This window comes from Balaenoptera physalus, assembly GCF_965194825.1.
Source record: "Balaenoptera physalus genome assembly, chromosome: 1".
NCBI classification, from domain to species: domain Eukaryota; kingdom Metazoa; phylum Chordata; class Mammalia; order Artiodactyla; family Balaenopteridae; genus Balaenoptera; species Balaenoptera physalus.
In genome coordinates, this window is record NC_138882.1 from 78,588,181 (window position 1) to 78,608,317 (window position 20,137).

General features: G+C 45.6%; 3 protein-coding genes across 9 annotated transcripts; 1 reads left to right on the forward strand and 2 right to left on the reverse strand.

The window, feature by feature from the left end:
- Nucleotides 1-48: 48 nt before the first annotated feature.
- Nucleotides 49-3,013, reverse strand: NIT1 (nitrilase 1). Of its 4 annotated transcripts, none has more exons than XM_082476934.1 (7): nt 2,879-3,013; nt 2,249-2,347; nt 1,728-1,982; nt 1,513-1,616; nt 1,165-1,298; nt 871-996; nt 49-595 (listed from the first exon to the last, which is right to left on the reverse strand). In XM_082476934.1, coding segments are annotated over exons 1-7 (987 nt in total). In that variant the 5' UTR covers nt 2,881-3,013; the 3' UTR covers nt 49-328. The 4 variants fall into 4 exon arrangements, with proteins under 4 accessions (XP_082333060.1, XP_082333062.1, XP_082333061.1 ...); XM_082476936.1 differs by having other exon boundaries at nt 2,848-2,938; XM_082476935.1 differs by lacking the exon at nt 2,879-3,013 and adding an exon at nt 2,765-2,785.
- PFDN2 (prefoldin subunit 2) lies at nt 2,970-16,688 on the forward strand. 3 transcript variants are annotated; one of them, XM_082414500.1, is made up of 5 exons: nt 3,013-3,108; nt 4,116-4,189; nt 15,450-15,538; nt 15,679-15,802; nt 16,387-16,688. In XM_082414500.1, the coding sequence occupies exons 3-5, from the start codon at nt 15,519-15,521 to the stop codon at nt 16,561-16,563; spliced, it is 321 nt and encodes a 106-aa protein (XP_082270626.1). In that variant the 5' UTR covers nt 3,013-3,108; nt 4,116-4,189; nt 15,450-15,518; the 3' UTR covers nt 16,564-16,688. The 3 variants fall into 3 exon arrangements, with proteins under 3 accessions (XP_082270625.1, XP_082270626.1, XP_082270627.1); XM_082414499.1 differs by lacking the exon at nt 4,116-4,189 and having other exon boundaries at nt 2,970-3,108; XM_082414501.1 differs by lacking the exons at nt 3,013-3,108; nt 4,116-4,189 and adding an exon at nt 3,138-3,160.
- A 200-nt stretch (nt 16,689-16,888) lies between these two features.
- Nucleotides 16,889-18,815, reverse strand: KLHDC9 (kelch domain containing 9). Of its 2 annotated transcripts, none has more exons than XM_082412907.1 (4): nt 18,176-18,815; nt 17,730-17,889; nt 17,440-17,638; nt 16,889-17,171 (listed from the first exon to the last, which is right to left on the reverse strand). In XM_082412907.1, the coding sequence occupies exons 1-4, from the start codon at nt 18,694-18,696 to the stop codon at nt 17,005-17,007; spliced, it is 1,047 nt and encodes a 348-aa protein (XP_082269033.1). In that variant the 5' UTR covers nt 18,697-18,815; the 3' UTR covers nt 16,889-17,004. The 2 variants fall into 2 exon arrangements, with proteins under 2 accessions (XP_082269033.1, XP_082269032.1); XM_082412906.1 differs by having other exon boundaries at nt 17,440-17,662.
- Nucleotides 18,816-20,137: the final 1,322 nt, after the last annotated feature.

The window sequence follows — 20,137 nt, forward strand, 5'->3', positions numbered from 1 at the left end:
GGTACAATACCACCTCCCCTTTCAGCTCCCAAAAGAGATATCCAGACACAGACTTTATGATTATTATATTTTTTTCATTGCCAGTGCTGCTCAGCCCTCAGCATAACTTCAGTTTTCATGAAATAAACAGTGACTATATAAAATTCCACCTTTCTGAAATTGAAATCTGAGCTCAGGTGAAAGTTTCTTCTTTCCTAAGAAGCTGAGCCTGTGTTCCAGCAAGAGAGACAAGGTTCTCCAAGTGAGGGGAGCTGCACCTGGGTCCTGCCTACAAGTCACAGCAACACCAGCTCACAATGGGGGTCTCAACGGACAGAAGTCAAAAGTCTTAAGACAGTGGGTGACTCAGATGGCCATAGAGTTCAGGTCTACGGTGCTGGAACACAGGCAGGTGTTGGCGCAACCGTCGCAGATAATTGAGGTCAATTCGGGCAAGGCAGAGGCCTGGTCCTTCAGAGCAGCGGGCCACCACTGTTCCCCAGGGATCTACCACCATGCTATGGCCATAACTTGCTCTCTTCTCATGGTGGCGTCCACACTGTGCTGCCGCCACTACGTAGCACTGGCTTTCAATGGCACGGGCCCGCAGCAACACCTGGGGATGGAGGAGATAGGCGTTGACTTAAGTACAGGTAGCAGCTAGTAGGGAAGTGATAGGCCATGGACATTACAGGCCAATCTACCCACTGTGACCATTCTGATAATTGCCTATGAATGATTTACTATGTTAGCTATTCTGAGAGGCAAAAATCTGGGGAAGTGAATTTTCCCACTAGGTGGGAAGGAGAAGAAAATCTTTTAACTGGTAGAGCCAAGGGAGGAGAATGAGGTAAGAGAAGGCCCTTATGTTCTAAAGAGGTGTCCTCTTACCTCCCAATGGGCTGGGCCTGTAACAGATCCAAATGCTGAAGGGTAGGTAAGTATTTCTGCTCCAGCCTGAACCAATGCCAGAGAGAGTTCAGGGAACCGCATGTCATAGCAGATAGCTAGACCAATCTGGAATGAAAACAGCCTGTTTAGTCCCCTGCCCTGTTTGTCACAGCATCTGGTCATAACCCCGCTACTCCACTCCTTAGGGCTTTCTATCCTCTACTACCACTTCAAAATATTCCTATTCCCCTCCCTCTTGCTCCTCTCCCACCCTCATCCTTTCACAACTCCCACCTTGCCTGCTGGTGTGCTGATAGGAGACTCAAGACTGGGCCCAGGTATGGTAGAGTTGCTTTCATGCATAGGCCCCTGCCCTGGAATCTCTACGTCACACAGATGCGTCTTCCTATACGTGGCCACTACTGACCCTTGAGTAAGAGGGAGAAACAGTACTCAGTGCTGGTGCTCTAGAAGCCCAGCTTAGTTCCTCTCCTCCCAAAGAGGAGATAGCTTATAGGCTAGGAACAGAAATACAAACGCCCCTAAAACCCTTGGCCAAGGAAACAGAGTTGAGAAACAACACAGAATTCTGGAGAATCTTAGGTAGAAGAGCCTGAGAAGAGGCAGGCTGAAGAGTCTCACCCTTGTTGTTCAGAATCACATGACAATTGTAGATTTTCTGAGTCTGCTCCCAGTCTTGGCCACGCTCATGGAAACCACCCAAGGACAGCCAGAGTCCACATTCCCTGAGGGGGAGGGGACACTGACAACTCTTCTCAAGGCTCTACCCTCATATCTGGCAATCCTGGGACATTACCCAGAAAGAAACTACCTCTCCCTCCCCCTTTCCCTGATACCTGGCAAGCTGGGTATATTCTCCCAAAAGGTTCCCACCCAGTGGCTCAGACAGGTGAAGCGTCTCTTCAGGGTTCCGTGCAATGAAGTCAAATGCCTCAGGCAGGAAAGCCAGGCAAGCGCCCAGTCTGGCAGCCTCCCGAATCAGCTCAGCACATGTTATAAAGTTCTGTTTCTTGTCTGGTGTCGATGTTACCTGGCACACAGCCACCAGGGGTAGTTCCCAGGAGGAAGAGGAGACAGCCATGGCTCTGAGTCTGTGAATGGCACAGGCAGGACTCAGACTGACTATAATGGGGAAACCCAAGTTTAATGATAAGAGGCTAAAATGGGGAGGCAGGAAGGCTGGACTTTCCTTTGATTCTGCTCTTACAGGGCACAGTGACCCATGGCACAATGACCCACTGATCAAATGTTCTGTGATGGCTGGCACCCCAGTGTTTCCCACCATCCATACATTTAACAAACATTTATTGAGCATCTACTATGTGCCAGGCACTGAGAACACAACAAAACATGTTACCTGGGCTGAGCACAAAGTACTGAGAGTCGAGGTATCCGGAGTCCAGGACACAAAAGAAGGGACAGGAGCTGGTGAGGAGGCCTGATGATGAAGCCCAACCTGAAGAAGGTGAGAAATCAGGACACCAACCCCACTCTCAAGCAATACATTTCTAAGATCCTCTGACTTCTCTCTTCACACTGTGAGGCTGAATCAGGGCCCCGCCTGTAAAACCCCCTAAGTCTTCAAAACACTCTGTACCATAAGTAATTATGGGCTACCGGAAGAGCTCATAAAGTGGGAAGATGGAGGAAAGGGCTTTGATCTCACATTAAATTGGAGCCTCTTTCCTCAGTCAAATGTTTCAGCAGTTCACAAGTCATCTCCAAGATACTTCCTTGGTTTTCCCAGCCTCTGTTCTTGACTGTGCACCTGCACAGTTTTATTGACGCAAAGCATATTTCCCCCACCAGAATCTCTGAGGGGACGTTCACCCTCCCTCGTTCCTCATCACCCAGGGCCCAACCCGCGCCCCACTCTCCAGTTAACCCGTCCTTCCCCGCCTCTCCCAGGGGCAGCGTCTCTGTTGCACAAGTTAAAGCACGGCAGGTGAGAGTCACCGCGGCGGGCGGGAAAGGTAGTAGGTCCTACATGAAGATACGGCCAAAACGATTCGCAGGATCCGAATCGAAGACCGGCCTGGAGGTGGGTGCGCCGGGGGCGAGAGGGCGGTAACTCCGAGACCGGACGTGACGCAGGGCGGGTGGGCTGAGCTACGCAGGCCGGAAGCCCAGCAGGCGGTGAAGATGGCGGAGAACAGCGGTCGCAGCGGCAAGAACAGCGGGAGCGGCGCGGGGAAGGGGACGGTGTCAGCAGAGCAGGTGGGGAGCAGGGAACGCGAAGGAGGACAACCCGGCTGGGTCCGGAGTCGATGTGAGAAGAGGGGGGAAGCCTGCGCCTGGTGCAGACCTTTACTCCAGTCCCACATTTGCGTGGCCACCCAGAGAGGGGAGGGTCCTTGGAGAAGCTAGCCGAGCCCCCGGGGAGAGAGTAGGCGGATTGGTAGGTGAAAGCCACGCCCCCTCGGGGTGTTGAGTGAGCCTGGGGGAGAGAAAAGCTCTGAGAAGCAGGGTCTGGGAGGATGCGCAAGTCTGAGGAAAGATGGGTGGTCACTTTCCCTATTTTCCTCCGCACCTTCAAACAGGGTATGGCTGGGCAAGGCAGCTCCTAACGAATCCCAGGGGATTAGTCAACGGCTGGGAGTGTAGTCTTACTGGACCCTGAAACCACGTTGAAAATCGTCGTCGCTCTGCAGAGACACGTGACTCACATACTCGAACAGTCTAGTGTTTCATACTGTTTTGATTCGGGAGTCATTACTAGATTGAATTTTTTTTATAGACCAGAAATCCTTTACTAAAAATCCGAGCATGCATTTCCCCTAGTGCCTAGCACCGGGAAACGTTTGATAAATTAATCAGAAAAGCCCCTTGTGGCTTGGGAACCATGGTTTGCTAATAGTGGGGCTAGTGTTTACTAGGGGTGGGAAGAAATCTGCGTAATAGGAAAACGTAGTCAAAACAACAGCTTTTTAAATTATAGTTTTATTTATCAGTTATTTGTTGAACAGTTACTATAGGCAGAGGTATTTGCATAAAGGTCTTTAAAACTGACCCCTACAGTCAAAGAGCTTATAGTCTGGTGGGAAAAATATGACATACAAAATGCTAATGTGAGGCAGAAGTATATCTAAGAGAGATATAAAGTGCTGTGGAATTTTGGGGAGGGAAGTAGAGATAGTTTCTGACTTAGGGGGAAAAAGGCAAGGGAGAAGGAACTTAATACTTTTTGAGGGTCTGCCATGTGTCAGACATTCTGCTGGTTACAGGGAAAAAGATAAATGAAATAGACCTTGTTTTCAAGTTAACACACAGACTCATTTGAGAAAAGACAAACCAAACAGTAAGTTTTTTCTTTTATTGAATTTTACTTTATTTATTTTTTATACAGCAGGTTCTTATTAGTTATCTGTTTTATACATATTAGTGTATATATGTCAATCCCAATCTCCCAATTCATCCCACCACCACCCATCCCCTGCCACTTTCCCCCTTTGGTGTCCATACGTTTGTTTCTCTACATCTGTGTCTCTGTTTCTGCCCTGCAAACAGGTTCATCTGTACCATTTTTCTAGGTTCCACATATATGCATTAATATACGATATTTGTTTTTCTCTTTCTGACTTACTTCACTCTGTATGACAGTTTCTAGATCCATCCACATCTCTACAAATGACCCAATTTCGTTTATTTTTATGGCTAAGTAATATTCCATTGTATATATGTACCACATCTTCTTTATCCATTCATCTGTCGATGGGCATTTAGGTTGCTTCCATGACCTGGCTATTGTAAATAGTGCTGCAATGAACATTGGGGTGCATGTGTCTTTTTGAATTATGGTTTTCTCAGGGTATATGCCCAGTAGTGGGATTGCTGGGTGGTATGGTAGTTCTATTTTTAGTTTTTTAAGGAACCTCCATACTGTTCTCCATAGTGGCTGTATCAGTTTACATTCCCACCAACAGTGCAAGAGGGTTCTCTTTTCTCCACATCCTCTCCAGCATTTGTTGTTTGTAGATTTTCTGATGATGCCCCTTACAACTGGTGTGAGGTGATACCTCATTGTAGTTTTGATTTGCATTTCTCTAATAATTAGTGATGTTGAGCAGCTTTTCATGTGCTTCTTGGCCATCTGTATATCTTCTTTGGAGAAATGTCTATTTAGGTCTTATGCCCATTTTTTGATTGGGTTGCCAAACAGTAAGTTTTATAAGTTTTATAATGTTCCTCACAGGCCTTCTTAATGGCAGCTAGAGGAGGGACCTCTAACTAAGCAGGAGATTATGAGATTGGGGGGTGGGTGGGAAAGGGAAGTGTGGTATAGTGGGGTGACTAAGAGTGTAAGGAGTGCACTGGGTTCAGATAGATCTGTGTTTGAATCACATTTCTACCTTTTACTACCTATATATGACCTCCCATGAGTTACTTCTTTTGGTCTTCTCCTTCTGTGGAAACGTAATGGTGCTTACCTCACTGTATTTCAATTATTAGGCTAGACAACGCATACAAAGTGTTTTGCACAGTGATTGGAATATACTACGTGCTTAATAAGTGTTAATTACTTTGTAAAAAAGATAATCCTTCAGCTCAATTCTAAAGGATGAGAGAAGTTAGTCAAGCAAAGAAGGAAATGGAGGATTTTCTAGATAGAGGGAATAATGTCTTTAAAAACACTGTGGCATGAAACTGCCTGACATGTTTGGGATGCAGGTGGACTTAAAGTTTGGGATGGACTGCAAGACTTGAAAGTGGAGAAAAAGAGATAAAGAGGAATCTAGGCTGTCCCTCAGGTTTCTGTTTTTGATGGTGCCACAGGGAATGTAGGAAGATGGACAGGTTTGGGGAGAAAATAAGTTTGAATTTGGGTTTCTTGTGGGATATCCAGGTAGAGACCTTTAGTAGGTGGTTTGATTTATAATCTTGAGTTACAGAAAGAAATCTGAGTTGGAGATACAGATTAGAGAATTATAATTTTATGGATGGTAGACAAAGCCATGGCTGTGGATGAAATCACCTACAGTTTGTACAGAAAGTGAAAAAAGAAGAGTAGAACAGGAGTGAAACCAATAGTTAAGGGGTGGTAGAGAAAAAGAAGCCCTCAAAAGAGACTGAAGAATTGTGGTAATTGAGTTCTGAGGCTTTCCTTGCTTAACATTCTCTGGCCTTTGTTTGTGTTCTAGAGAGAACACTGGGTAAAAAATATTATATTTATCACTGCTGCAAATTTGAGCCATATAGAGAAGATGGAGGCAAGTGGCACATTGTGCTAGGCACTTTACTTGTTTTATCTTCTGTCACTTAATTACTGCCATTTGAAGTAGCAGTATTGTCCTCAAGATGTTTGAGTTTCAGAGGCTTTAGCTAACTTACCCAGAGTCAGTAACTGGGAGAGCAGAGCTTTTCATTGAGGGACTTGAGCATCAGACAGACCTATTTTTTATACCATAATCCTATTAGAGATATTTGAGCTGAGCCTAAAGGATTGGATAAATTTGAACAGGTGGCAGTAGAAATAGAATATAGGGAATAGGGTAAGAAGAGATCTGAGGAAAGCATAGATTGACATTAAGTGCAGTGACTAGTTTAGCTAAATCATGAGTTATAAGTTAGAAAGATGTAGTCCTTAAAGCAAGCTGAGTCTACATGGCAACGAATTCAGGACTTTTTAATGTAAGCAGTGAGGGAGTCATAGAAGGATATATGTTATACTATTGATTTTTTTTTCTTATTACATAAAATTATACACATTCATTTTAGAAAATGTAGAAAACACAAGAAGAAGTACAAAATAAGAAATAAATTACCCATGAGCCTACTTTACCCATGATCCTACTATCCAGAGGTAACTATTCTTACCATTTTGAAATACATCCTTTGAGAGGTTTCCCCCCTCCTTTATGTTTTTGTATATGTGTGTGTAGATGGAAAGGGAGGGCATGTATATTTTACATATTTAATTTTATAAAATTAGTATTATACACTATTTGCTGTTTTGTAATCTGCTTTTTTCTCTTAAAAAAAGATTTATTTATTATTTATTTATTTAATTTATTTTAGGCTGCATCGGGTCTTAGTTGCGGCATGCGGGCTCTTTGTTGCGGCACGCGGGCTTCTCTCTAGTTGTGGCATGTGGGTTTTCTCTTCTCTAGTTGTGGCATGCAGCCTCCAGGGCGTGTGGGCTGTGTAGTTTGCCGCACGTGGGCTCTAGCTGAAGCGCGTGAGCTCAGTAGTTGTGGTGCGCAGGCTTAGTTGCCCCTTGGCATGTGAGATTTTAGTTTCCCTGACCAGGGATTGAACCCCCCGGCCCCTGCATTGTAAGGCGGATTCTTTACCACTGGACCACCAGGAAAGTCCCCATAATCTGCTTTTTAAGCCTAATAATATATCACGAATATTTTTCTATATCACCCAAGTGCTAAAAGAATTAAATTAGCAACAGTGTATAGGATGGATTTGGAGAGTCCAAAAATGGGGAGATAATTTAGAAGACTGTTGCAGTAGTTCAGACAAGAGGTAATGAAGGCCTCAACTAGGGTGATGTCAGTAAGCCTAAGAAAAATTGCTGAGGTAGAGGCAATAAATTTGACAGTTGATGGGATAAGGGTGTGTCCAAAGATGAAACTAGGGTTTCCTACCAGGCTAGAGTCATGTTACTAGCAGAAATAGGAGACAAGAAGAATAGCAGTTTAAAATGGAGTAAAAGAAAATTCAGCTTTGAATGACCCGAGTTTAAGGTATCCATAGGACATTTAGGTGGAGATGTTTTATAATAATAGCAGGCACTATTTATTGACAATCTGTTATATGCTGGATATTGTCCTAAGTCCTTGATGTAATTAATGAATCCTCTCAACATCCTATGAGGCAGATATCTCCATTTTTTTGGTGAAAAAACTTAGATTCAAAAAAGAAGTAAAAACAACAAAGAAGTAACTTGGGAATTCCCTGGCGGTCCAGTGGTTAGAACTCGGTGCTTTCACTGCCATGGTCCAGGTTCAGTCCCTGGTTGGGGAACTAAGATGCTGCAAGCCTCATGGCCTGGCCAAAAAAATCAATAAATAAAGTGAATTGGGAGGTGAGGAAGTGGAGGCAGTGCATGTAGACTAGTCCTAAAATATTTGATGAAGAAAAGGGATGAGAATCATCATTTGACGATGGTCAAATCATCATTTGATAAGGTCGAAGAAATTTTTAGAGTTGAGTATGTTTGTCAGAAAAGGGGGCACTGAAAAGAAGATATTTAGTGCAGCAATAGCCCAGAAAATGCTTTTCCAGATGCATCCAGTCATAATTCTCTACCTCTTTTATTCTTCCATTGAACCCAATAAGAGTAAATATCATGTAGATAAGAAGACCAAAGGACCTTTTGGGGATAAATGTAATGATTGTAGATTTTCCCCAAAGTTATCAAAATTATATGGTATCAATTAAACAAAAAAGAAAGAAAAGAAAATCAAAATAAATCAAGTGGAAATAGTTTGACTTTTTTTTTTTACAGTTGTGTGTGTGAACTTTTTTCTTTTTAACTTGTTTATCTTATTTATTTTATTTTTGGCTGCACTGGGTCTTCGTTGCTGCACACGGGCTTTCTCTAGTTGCAGTGAGAGGGGGCTACTCTTCGTTGCAGTGCCCAGGCTTCTCGTTGCGGTGGCTTCTCTTGTTGCAGAGCACAGACTCCAGGTGCACAGGCTTCAGTAGTTGTGGCTTGCGGGTTCTAGAGTGCAGGCTCAGTAGTTGTGGTGCACGGGCTTAGTTGCTCCGCGGCATGTGGGATCTTCCCGGACCATGGATCGAAACTGTGTCCCTTGCATTGGCAGGCAGATTCTTAACCACTGTGCCACCAGGGAAGCCCTGTTTGTTTTAGAATTAAATGAAATAAAGAGTCTAGCACAGTACTTCCCTGGTGGTGCAGGAAGGAAGACCTAACGCAGCCAAAAAAAAAAAAAGTCTAGCACAGTACCTGCCACATAGTAGGGCTCCTTTACTTTGCAAACTGTGGAAGGAAGGCAGGTTATTGTAGGACTATGAAAGATATAGATATTTTAAAAGAGGTTGTATTTGCATATTTTAAATTTCCAAAGAAAACAATAAAGATTAAAAGGCAGGCTGCATGGTGGAAAATAAGGAACACAATACATGAAAATAGAAAAAGTTTTCTATCAAAAAATGTAAGGAATTGCTATACGCTTACATGTGAGCCCATAGAAGGAGTTAACATGGGAGTTGGGGATGGCAAGAAATGCTTCCTAGAAGAATCTAAGTTGAAACCTGAAGAAAGAGTTAGAGTTAGGGGGGTGGCACAGTGGTTGAGAATCCACCTGCCAATGCAGGGGACACAGGTTCCATCCCTGGTCCGGGAAGATCCCACAGGCTGCGGAGCAACTAAGCCTGTGAGGCACAACTACTGAGCCCGCGCGCCACAACTAAAGCCCATGCGCCTAGAGCCCGTGCTCCACAACAAGAGAAGCCACCACAATGAGAAGCCCGTGCATCACAACGAAGAGTAGCCCCTGCTCACTGCAACTAGAGAAAAGCCCTCACGCAGCAAGGAAGACCCAACACAGCCAAAAAAAGCCTAACACTTAAAAAAAAAAGTTAAAAAAAAAAAAAGAATTAAGAGTTAGGCAGAGAAAAATGCAATGAGAGAGGTTTGGGTAAGTGTGCCAGGTAAGGTGTGGATTCTATGCAAATGCCTGAAGGCAAATGAATAGGGGAACTACAAGTGGTTCTACTGGGCAATAGTGCTGACTGTAAGAGGTGGGAGAAGGACTGATTGGGAGAGGTCAGGAAGGACCACGTCTTATAGGACTTCTTTCTGCTGTCTTCAGGAGTTTGGATTTTATCCCATGAGCAGTGGGAACCATTGAAGGTTTAGGCATAGGAATAATATGGTTAGATTTAAATTTAAGGTTACTTGTGCTGAAGTGTGGGGAATGGATTGAAGGGGGCCGGCCGATCTGGAGGCAGGTGTGGAACTCAGCTAGGAAGTTCCAGTAGTACAGGTGAGAGATGATAGTGGATGGATTTGAGGTATTTAGTATTAACAGATAGATATGATTTAGAGATTAATTGGGTGTGGATAGTGAGTTGAGGATGATTCCAAGGTTTCTGGAATTAAGATCTCTTCCTGCTCTAACAATTATTAAATTAACAAAGATAATATAAGCTACCATTAGGTACAATCATGACATTGCTGGTAGCACTGTAAAGTCATCTGGTCATCTTGGAGAACTTTATAGCAACATGCAGTAGAAACTATAATAATGTTAATACCCTTTTGACTCATTAATCTTACTTTGGAGAATATGATTCAAGAGAAATGGCTGTAAAATTTTTCTACTATTTGTCCAGATACTTAATGCTATTTATTACAGAAAAATTGGAAATAACCTAAATGTCCCAACAAGAGAAGAATAGCTTTAAAAAATATATAAATAGGGTGTAAATGCTATATAGCCCTTAAAAATTAGAAAACCATGTTCTGTGGGTGAACAGATAAAATGTCACACACACACACAGGAGAATATTATTCACCTGTTAAAAAGGAGGAAATTCTGCTATTTGTGACAAAATGGAGGAACCCTGAGGGCATTAGGTTAAGTGAAAATAAGTCAATGAAAGACAAATACTGTATGATCTCACTTATATGTGGAATAAAAAACCAAAAACTGAACTCATAGAAACAGAGTAGATTGGTGGTTGCTTGGAGGGGGAGGTGGGGGAATGATTAGAGGGGGTCAAAGGGTACAAACTTGGAGTTATAAGATGAACAAATTCTGGGGATCTAATGTATAGCATGGTGACTATGGTTAGCAATACCGTACTGTATACTTGAAAGTTGCTATGAGAATAGATCTTTTTTTAAAAAATTTATTTATTTTATTTTTGGCTGCATTGGTTCCTCATTGCTGCGCGGGCTTTCTCTGGTTGCGGCGAGCAGGGGCTACTCTTCGTTGCAGTGCGTGGGCTTCTCATTGCGGTGGCTTCTCTTTTGTGGAGCATGGACTCTAGGCGCGCGGGCTTCAGTAGTTGTGGCACGTGGGCTCAGTAGTTGTGCCTCACGGACTCTAGAGCGCAGGCTCAGTAGTTGTGGCACAAGGGCTTAGTTGCTCCGTGGCATGTGGGATCTTCCCGGACCAGGGCTCGAACCCGTGTCTCCTGCATTGGCAGGCGGATTCTTGCCCACTGTGCCACCAGGGAAGCCCCGAGAATAGATCTTAAAAGTTCTCATCACAAACAGGAACTGTGAGGTGATGGATGTATTAACTAACATTATTGTGGTAATCATTTCCATATATATATAAAATCATAATGTTGTATATCTTAAACTTATACAATGCTATATGTCAATTATATCTTTTTTAATATAAATTCATTTATTTATTTATTTTTGGCTGCATTGGGTTTTTGGGTTTTTAAAAATTTATTTTATTTATTTATTTTTGGCTGCATTGGGTCTTCATTGCTGCATGCAGGCTTTCTCTAGTTGCGGCGAGCGGGGTCTACTGTTCGTTTCGGTGCGCGGGCTTCTCATTGCAGTGGCCTCTCGTTGCAGAGCACAGGCTCTAGGCGTAGCTTCAGTAGTTGTGGCACGTGGGCTCAGTAGTTGTGGCTCGCGGGCTCTAGAGCGCAGGCTCAGCAGTTGTGGTACATGGACTTAGTTGCTTCATGGCATGTGGGATCTTCCCGGACCAGGGCCTGAACCCGTGTCCCTTGCATTGGCAGGCGGATTCTTAAGCACTGTGCCACCAGGGAAGCCCTGCATTGGGTTTTGTTGCTGCGTGCAGGCTTTCTCTAGTTGCGGCGAGGGGGGGCTACTCTTTGTTGTGGTGCGCGGGCTTCTCATTGCGGTTGCTTCTCTTGTTGCGGAGCATGGGCTCTAGGCACATGGGCTTTAGTAGTTGTGGCACTCGGGCTCAGTAGTTGTGGCTCACAGGCTCTAGAGTGCAGGCTCAGTAGTTGCGGCACACAGGCTTAGTTGCTCTGCGGCATGTGGGATCTTCCCAGAACAGGGCTTGAACCCGTGTCCCCTACATTGGCAAGTGGATTCTTTTTTTTTTTTAATATCTTTATTGGAGTATAATTGCTTTATGTTGTTGTGTTAGTTTCTGCTGTATAACAAAGTGAATCAGCTATACATATACGTATATCCCCATATCCCCTCCCTCTTGTGTCTCCCTCCCATCCTCCCTATCCCACCCCTCTAGGTGGTCACAAAGCACAGAGCTGATCTCCCTGTGCTATGCGGCTGCTTCCCACTAGCTATCTATTTTACATTTGGTAGTGTACATATGTCAGTGCTACTCTCTCACTTCGTCCCAGCTTACCCTTCCCCCTCCCCATGTCCTCAAGTCCATTCTCTATGTCTGGCAGGCGGATTCGTAACCACTGGGAACAACAACAAAAAAAAGATGATCGTGTCTTGTGTAAAGTTATTTGTACATGCCAAATATGAGAATGTAAAGAGCTCTGTATAGTTGTAAGGCTTGAAATTACTTTAGAATAGGAGAAATAGGGAATTCCCTGGTGGTCCAGTGGTTAGGACTCCACGCTTCCACTGCAGGGGTCACAGGTTCCATCCCTGGTCAGGGAAACTAAGATCCCACATGCTGTGCCGCACTGCCAAAAGACAAAAAAGGAAAAATAGTTGGTATTTTAATTGGATTCTTTTTCAGCAGGGATGTTTATATGTTAGATGATTTAATAGGGTTGAGAGAGTCAACAGTGACCTGGCCATCCCCACTCATGCCAGACTGCTTTAGGAGAACACGAAATAAGGGAAAGGGAAGGTAAATTAGGTCAAGCCATAGGGGAGAAAACCACTAGTAAGTTTTATTTTAGTAGGAAGAATGTGGGAATAGAGCATAGCCTCTCTGTCTTCATTACCTGGCAGACCCCAGAGATGGCAGGTTAATATCAGCTTATTTTGCGTTTAACTAAAAGTTAGTTGTCAGCTGCTAAGAGATTTCATTTCCTTCACGTGCATCAGTGGCTGAAATTTTCCATAACAACTGTGGATAACTCATACACTTAGATATATTTACTTTAGTTTGGTGTTGTAATAAACTCTATAACTGGACCAAGAGGAAATAGGGGTTGTTAATTAGCAAAAGTATTTGAAGAAAAGTTGTAATTAAAATCTTTTTGCCTATAGTTGTGTTAAATTGGTGGTTGAAAAGTAGATTCCTACTAATTACTAAGGAAAATAAGTTCAGGCCTCAGAAATTGTAGACATTTAAGCTGAGTTCATTAATGTGTGTTAAATATGACATACTTGCAGAAGAGTGGATGTCATTTGGGTGCTAGGAGAACATCTAGAATCTGGTTTAGTTGTGGAATTTTCTTAGATGAAAGTATTTTGATCTGTAACACTGACAGTGGAGAAAATGCTAATTATAAATGGAATAGTTTTGATATAGGCAATGAAGGTGAAGGAGAAACAGCTTGTAGATGAGTGAGATTTCCAAGGCGTTTGCTGAAATGAGTGGATGAAGCAGATTGAGATGAAAGGATGATGGATGGGAGAAGGAAACAAGTTGCTGGAATGACAAGTTCCTAGTCCAATTTATTCCGTCATTTATTGGGCAGTAGAAGGGCTGTAGGGGTGGTACAGGACAGTCATTTGGAGTATATTAGCTGTATATGAATCTTGCAGAGAGAAAGAGCTAGAGATAAGGGATCCTAGTAAAGATGAGGTGGTTAGTCAGTGATGGCAATGAGACTAGAGATGACGTAAATGAGAGTGAGAGATTTGGCAGTGGTTTGAATGAATGGTCTCACTGCTCTCAGTGGACCAGGAGGGTCCAAGGGACACTTTGGGTTTGGAGAGAAGGTCATAATAGTAATTAATGCACTTCACTGCTTACAAAGCCGTTTCACATTAATTCATTCACGTGATACAACAGCCCTATGAAGTAGGTATCATCTGCCTTTTACAGGTGAGAAAACTAAGGCTCAGAGAGATTAACCCAGTGGTTCTCAGTTCTGGCTGCACATCAGAATTTCATGGGAGATCTTTTCTTAAATACTGAGGCCTGGGCCTCACTCCCAGTGATTGTGTAATTGTTCTGAGGCTCCAGTATTTACGTTTTAAAAATGGTCCCCTGATGATTCTAATGTGTAGCCAGGGTTGAATGAACAGGGCTAAAAGTCTGTCAGAGTTCATAAAACCAATATGTGGCAGAGACAAAACCTGAAACCTGGTCTTTTGTCTTTCATCTGATATTTCTTTCCAGATACAGTCATCAGAGCCCTATACTAGAAGTGATGCTGCTGGTGGTATTAGTACCCTGTCTGATTTTCACACTGTTTTAATTCTCTGCTCAGTTTCTGGGGAACAAGAAGCTGGTGGTAATCACTTCTCTGGGCCTTTACGTGTGTTATTATGCTTCTTTTGTACCATTACCCACCCCACCCCCACCCCCAGTTTCTCATCCTTCAGGCTTCAGTTAAGGCATTATCTCTCAGGAAGCCTGTATCAGTTAGGGTTTAGAGGCTACAGATACAGGCTTTGGGCAACTTATTTATTACTTTTTTTAAAAGTGTTTTAGAAGGATAGTGGTAGGTCACAGAATTGAACACAGTGAAAAGGAACATTAAACAACTAGGCCACACAGAGTTCGATAACTAGGGCAGCTTTGGGGATTTCAGGAATAGGAATGGAGGATCATCTTTATAGGACAACTATAGGTGTCTTAGCTCCAGCTGCCTTCTGTACCTGTTTGTCTCTACCCAAAATTCAATTCCTATAGTATAGAATATAGGTCACTGCCCATGTGGTCAAAGAGCAAGGGTCCTGTGATTAGGAGCCTCACAAGAACCCCAGTGAATTAGGAGGGGCACTTGCCTAATGGGAGGGATGCTGGGCAGACCCAAACAAGAGTTACTCGTTACATGGGACTTCCCTGGTGGCGCAGTGGTTAAGAATCCGCCTGCCAATGCAAGGGACACGGGTTCAGGCCCTGGTCTGGGAAGATCCCACATGCCGTGGGGCAACTAAGCCCGTGCACCACAACTACTGAGCCTACGCTCTAGAGCCTGCGAGCCACAACTACTGAGCCCACGTGCCACAACTACTGAAGCCTGCGCGCCTAGAGCCCGTGCTCCACAACAAGAGAAGCCACCGCAATGAGAAGCCCACGCACTGCAATGAAGAGTAGCCCCCGCTCTCCTCAACTAGAGAAAGCCCGCGTGCAGCAACAAAGAGCCAACACAGCCAAAAATAAATAAATAAATAAAATTAAAAAAAAAAAAAGTTACTCGTTACAAAGCCTTTCCTGACAGCCCTCTTTACCTGCGAGTTTAAGCTCCACTGTAGGTGCTCCAGTAGCTCTCCACCCCCATTCCTATGTAACAAATGCCTAATCCTCACCAAACGAAGCTGCAAGATGGCCTAGCAAATATCTCACACCTAGTAGGCACTCAGTGTTGGGTGAATGGAATTCCAGACAGACTTAATTTAGAAACTGCGAACTGTGTTCTACTCCTTTTCCAAGATAGGTGTCTACTACTGCATCTTTGTAAAGCCTGCTATCCTGTGTTGACCCTCTGCCATTTCCACTGTCCCCTCTCTCACCTTTATCTCTTTCTCACCTTCTTAGGTAATTGCTGGCTTCAACCGCCTTCGGCAGGAACAGCGGGGCCTGGCATCCAAAGCAGCTGAGCTGGAGATGGAGTTGAATGAGCACAGGTGAGGAAGCCGGGAGACGCAAACAAAAGGAGAGTTGGATGGGCCACTTTTTTTGGGGGGGGGGTAATGGGCCATTTTGTAAGAGGGTTGCAGCAGAGTGGGACTGAATTCTCAGATCCTGCCTTGTCCTCCTACCTCAGCCTAGTGATCGATACTCTGAAGGAGGTAGATGAAACCCGCAAGTGCTACCGCATGGTTGGAGGGGTACTGGTGGAGCGGACTGTCAAAGAGGTGCTGCCTGCCTTGGAGAACAACAAGGAGCAGGTGATCAAGAATCCCTGTGTAGATGCTCTGGGCAACCAAGGAGTAAGGGAGGCCAGGGCTTTAGGGAATGTGGGGGAGGAAAGTGTGGGTAGGAACTCGTGTTGAAGGCAGCATAAATAGCCTATTAGCCTATGCTCTTTAGCTATGCTACGTCTAACTCCTTAGACAAAGGAGTTGCTGACTCTGCCTATTTTCTGGCTGAACTGGGGGAGGGGAGGTGGTTAGAGTGGAGTTTCTCACAGTGTAGTCCATGGCTACGTGCATCCAAATCACCTGGAGGACTAATTTAAAATGCAGCTTCCCAGACCCTGTCCTGTACCCACTGATTGAGAACCTTTGGGGATGGGAGCCATGAAGTGGCATTTTAAAAATAAGCAGCCCAGGTGATTCTTATGTATACTACAGTTTATAAACCTTGTTTTTAAGAAAGGAATACTTTTTGTGTCTGGGCTCTACTGTTAATACTTGGTTAAAGTTGAGGTTAGAGGTATCATCACTCCCTCACTTCCCCCAACCATAGTCCGTAACAGATGGGGGAAGGGAGTCCTGAAATCCTTACATAATCCCTGTCGTTTGCCCTCTAGATACAGAAGATCATTGAGACACTGACACAGCAGCTTCAGGCAAAGGGAAAAGAACTAAATGAATTCCGGGAAAAGCACAACATTCGTCTCATGGGGGAAGACGAGAAGCCAGCAGCCAAGGAAAACTCAGAAGGGGCTGGGGCTAAGTCCAGCTCAGCTGGAGTGTTGGTCTCCTAGAGACCAAGGCCTTTGCATTTTTTCTACCCTGATTCCCACTTCTTCTGATTTCTCTTTATTGTTATTATTTTCTCTGCTATTGTAATATTTTTTTTGTTAATTAAATGTTTTGTTCAGAATGCTTAGCTCTAGCCTGAAGCTTTCACCCAGTATTAGGGGTAGAATTTGCATGGGGCATGGGCAAGCATATGATTTGTGGTTTTGGGTCCATCTGGTTAATGGCTCACAATATCAAACTAGGTCCCATATTTTATCCTTTACCTTGCAAATAAAGATGCATCTCCTTATTTACTTCCCTCCCCGCCAAAAGATTCAGAAACAAATGTTAACTCTCAGGTTGAAATTTAATCAGCATTTGAAATGAGGCAGACAGCTCTGGTGATAACGCTTTATGAGTCTGCAACAAAACAGAGGCTTGGTGGTTTATCTTGGCACTATTCTTTAGATAAAGAGGTCCAGAATGCAAACCTGTGGACTAGCTGTCCTGCCATCCTCACCAAAACCCCCAACCAGGTAGAGCTGATCATTCCAAAGGCAGGTCCGATGGCCCATGCGTTTTAGCCCATGGTCTGCACAGGGGAAGTGGAACCACAGAGAAGGAGACTTTCCTGTTGGGTAAGGGCAGAGAGTGGTTATTGAGGCAGTAGCAGTTTGGCTCCCATGGGGCTCTTAACAAGACCAAAGGCTTGCTCATTATTTTTCTTCTCACTGTATTTGTGGGCCTCTTCAAAATTTAACATTCTATGTATTCCTTTAATTTGTCGACTGAATCTTCCTCCTCCCTACCCCATTACTCCATCCTCTTTCTTTCTGTAGTCTTCAGGTTCTCCTATCTTCCCACCTTTTCCCCTTCTCAACCATTAAGCCCCTTCTCACGGGTATCATAGATGTAGAGGTCATTGCAGATGGTGTCTCGGGCTCTAGTCAGAGTTTCTCCACCAAACAGCACAGCAAAGGGCCCAACCACAGAACATGAGTGATGCCGGAGTCCTCGAGGCCCCTGCCGGGACCCCTGCCCACTGCTCACGAGCCTTGCAAGCTGTTCCATCAAACGAGGGGCAACAGGTGGTTCCTCCTTGGTGGAGAGAGAAGGGACTGTCTGGAGGGATTTGGGCATCCCAATTTTAGCCCCCTTCCACCCTTAGCAAGATGAGAGTAGATAATACCTTAATCTTCCCATGACTCCAATGCCCAGCTACTTCTGGTTCAGCTGAGTCGCAGCCCCCAAAGAGCAATAGCTGGTGACCTGGGTGGGGCCCAGGACTTTGGAGCAGAGCAGCGCAGTGACCTGAACGTGAGACTGTGTGGTAGCCTTCTTCCTTATAGCTGTGAAATTCAGGCCTGAGTTGTGTTTTCTGGAAAATGTTAAGTGCTGTACTGCCTTTTCCCCAACCCCCTTGCCAAGGATAGAAAGGAGACATGGGACAGTGCCATATGTAGTTCGGTTGAGAGGGAGGGTAATATTGATAAGAGAGTTCAGCTATCTTAGACATGGAAGATCCCCGGGGAAGGAGGGTTCTAGGGTGAGGATATTAGATAAATTGCCTGCGAAGCTGTTTTTCCAGAGTGTAAGTGAGGGAGCATGAAAGGTTTTGGGCAAGGGGTGTCATACCAATAGGTGCGGGCGCCAGGGTCCAGCCTTAACGTGTAGATGCTTCCATAACGACGCTGAGTGCGAGTCCCGCCCTCCCTGCCTGCCACCCGCAGCTCTCGGTCGGAGAGGTGGGTACAGGTGTGACTACTGAGGCCGGCAGGGGGGCAGCTGCCGGGGGCGGCGGTCCACGCCTCCCACACACCGCGCTCGGTGTCCAGGGCGCTTACTGTGGCCAGGCGGCGCGACCCATCCCAGCCGCCCACCACACAGAGCCAGCGCCCGCCCACCAGCGCCGCGTCGTGGTGGCTGCGCCTCGGGCCGCCCCGGGCTCCCACCCGCACGGCCTGGCCTCCAGCCGGATCGAAGACCACCATATCACTGCTCGGCTCTCTCGCTCCTCCGGCTAGGAGACCCCCCACCAGATAGAACCGTCCCCGCAGTTCGGTGCATGAATGGAAGGCCCGCGCCAGCAGCGGGTCCCCCGCCACCGGCCGCCAAGTCCAGCCTGAGCCCCCTGTCCCACCCAATGCCCCGGCCATGGGCCCGGGGAGGGGCGGGCTGCGGGGCCGGCGGCCCGGAGCACCCCTACCTGGGGGCGCAGGCTTCCCCGGAACCGCCCCTACACCCCTACCGGAAGCCCGTCCGGGTCCCCACCTCAAGCCACCTGCTTCGCTCCGCCGTCGCCCAGCAACCACTGCAGCGGCTGCAGCACGACCGCTGCAAACTGAAGGTCGCAAAGCACCGGTTACCGTGGAGACAGGAGACCTGGGTGGCCACCATGGATTAGACAGTGTTGTCACCATGGCGACAAGAGCTGTGCGAGGTCAATAAAAATCTTGAAAGTCTGTTAAATTCGGAAAGTCCGAGGACAGCCAGTTCCTCAGAAGGACCCATGTTATCCAAGATGTGAATTCACTTGGGACTATGACGTTTCAGGTGCAGGCGTTACTCTGCAGGGGTTGAGGAGGAACCATGTCCTGTTTGGCTTTGGCGTTTTGGGCGTTTTTCTGATTCGTTCTGACCTCCCCAGGGATAAGCTAGGAAAGGGAGACAAAAGTCAGAGGGGAGGCAGTGAAAGTGGATTAAGCACTGACCTGGGAGTCAGGAGACTTGAGTTCTGGTCCCAACTGTACCCTGACTCTCAAAGTGATTATTTTCCTCTAGGCCTCTTCTTTCTCATTTATAAAATGTGCTGTTGGCTTATACCTTAGGTGTCTTCCAGACCAAAGACCGTGGTAAAGTCTTGAAGGTCTTGATTGACTGGGTGGGACAGCCCTTTCCTCTCTGGCCACTAGAGGGTAGTAGAACCCAGTCTCTCAGGGCACATTGTAGAGTGAGTGAGAGAGTGTGTGTGTGTGTGTGTGTGTGTGTGTGTGTGAGGGGGGGGGGGGAGAGAGAGATTGATTGGGTTGAGGGTGACGGAAGATACCTTAGGCATACTTGAACCTGGGAGAACTTTTCACTATTAAGTCCTAGAAAAAGTAACTCCTTATTTCCTCTTGTCTCATAAGCTCATACAGCAGGAGGAAATTGAGGTACCGTGGCATCTGGAATGCAGAATTAAGGTCAGGGAGTTTCTCCTGATAAGATCCAGGGCAGAAGCTGCCTAGTCTTAGAAGCTGGATGGGGGTGAAGCAGGCGAGGAGTGAGAAAAACAAACTCCTGCCCCTCCCTGGTATCTTCCATTTATTCAAGCCAGATCCTTGAGCTTCTTCTTAACTCTATCCCTCCAACACCCAGTGAAGAATGAAGAGGCCCAGATCCAAGCTGACTAGTTTTAGCTACTGGTGAAAATGCAGACAGATTTCTACTCCCAGCATAGCTGGGGTGGGACAGAAACAGGACTTGTGTCCCCCAGGGCTGGTCTGTAAATGAGAGTGATGACTGCTTACTTTTGCCTTTGGTTTCTATTCATCAACTTGATCCCCATCAGGCCCAAGAAATTGAGGCCATAGAGAGTGGCTAGAGCTGCAGTGAGGC

What these genes read in the sequence shown, in the direction of transcription:
- NIT1 (XM_082476933.1), bottom strand. Translation starts at nt 2,610, where the DNA reads ATGACTTGTGAACTGCTGAAACATTTGACTGAGGAAAGAGGCTCCAAT. An exon ending in GAAAGAGGCTCCAATTTAAT is followed by an intron (nt 2,348 to 2,557) that starts GTGAGATCAAAG and finishes CACCTTCTTCAG; the next exon opens with GTTGGGCTTCATCATCAGGC. An exon ending in TGTGATTCTGAACAACAAGG is followed by an intron (nt 1,299 to 1,512) that starts GTGAGACTCTTC and finishes CTCTTACTCAAG; the next exon opens with GGTCAGTAGTGGCCACGTAT.
- PFDN2 (XM_082414499.1), top strand. Translation starts at nt 3,034, where the DNA reads ATGGCGGAGAACAGCGGTCGCAGCGGCAAGAACAGCGGGAGCGGCGCG. An exon ending in GGACGGTGTCAGCAGAGCAG is followed by an intron (nt 3,109 to 15,449) that starts GTGGGGAGCAGG and finishes TCACCTTCTTAG; the next exon opens with GTAATTGCTGGCTTCAACCG. An exon ending in ATGGAGTTGAATGAGCACAG is followed by an intron (nt 15,539 to 15,678) that starts GTGAGGAAGCCG and finishes CTCCTACCTCAG; the next exon opens with CCTAGTGATCGATACTCTGA.
- KLHDC9 (XM_082412906.1), bottom strand. Translation starts at nt 18,696, where the DNA reads ATGGCCGGGGCATTGGGTGGGACAGGGGGCTCAGGCTGGACTTGGCGG. An exon ending in CCTGGCGCCCGCACCTATTG is followed by an intron (nt 17,890 to 18,175) that starts GTATGACACCCC and finishes TGAATTTCACAG; the next exon opens with CTATAAGGAAGAAGGCTACC. An exon ending in CCTCTACATCTATGATACCC is followed by an intron (nt 17,172 to 17,439) that starts GTGAGAAGGGGC and finishes CTTACCCAACAG; the next exon opens with GAAAGTCTCCTTCTCTGTGG.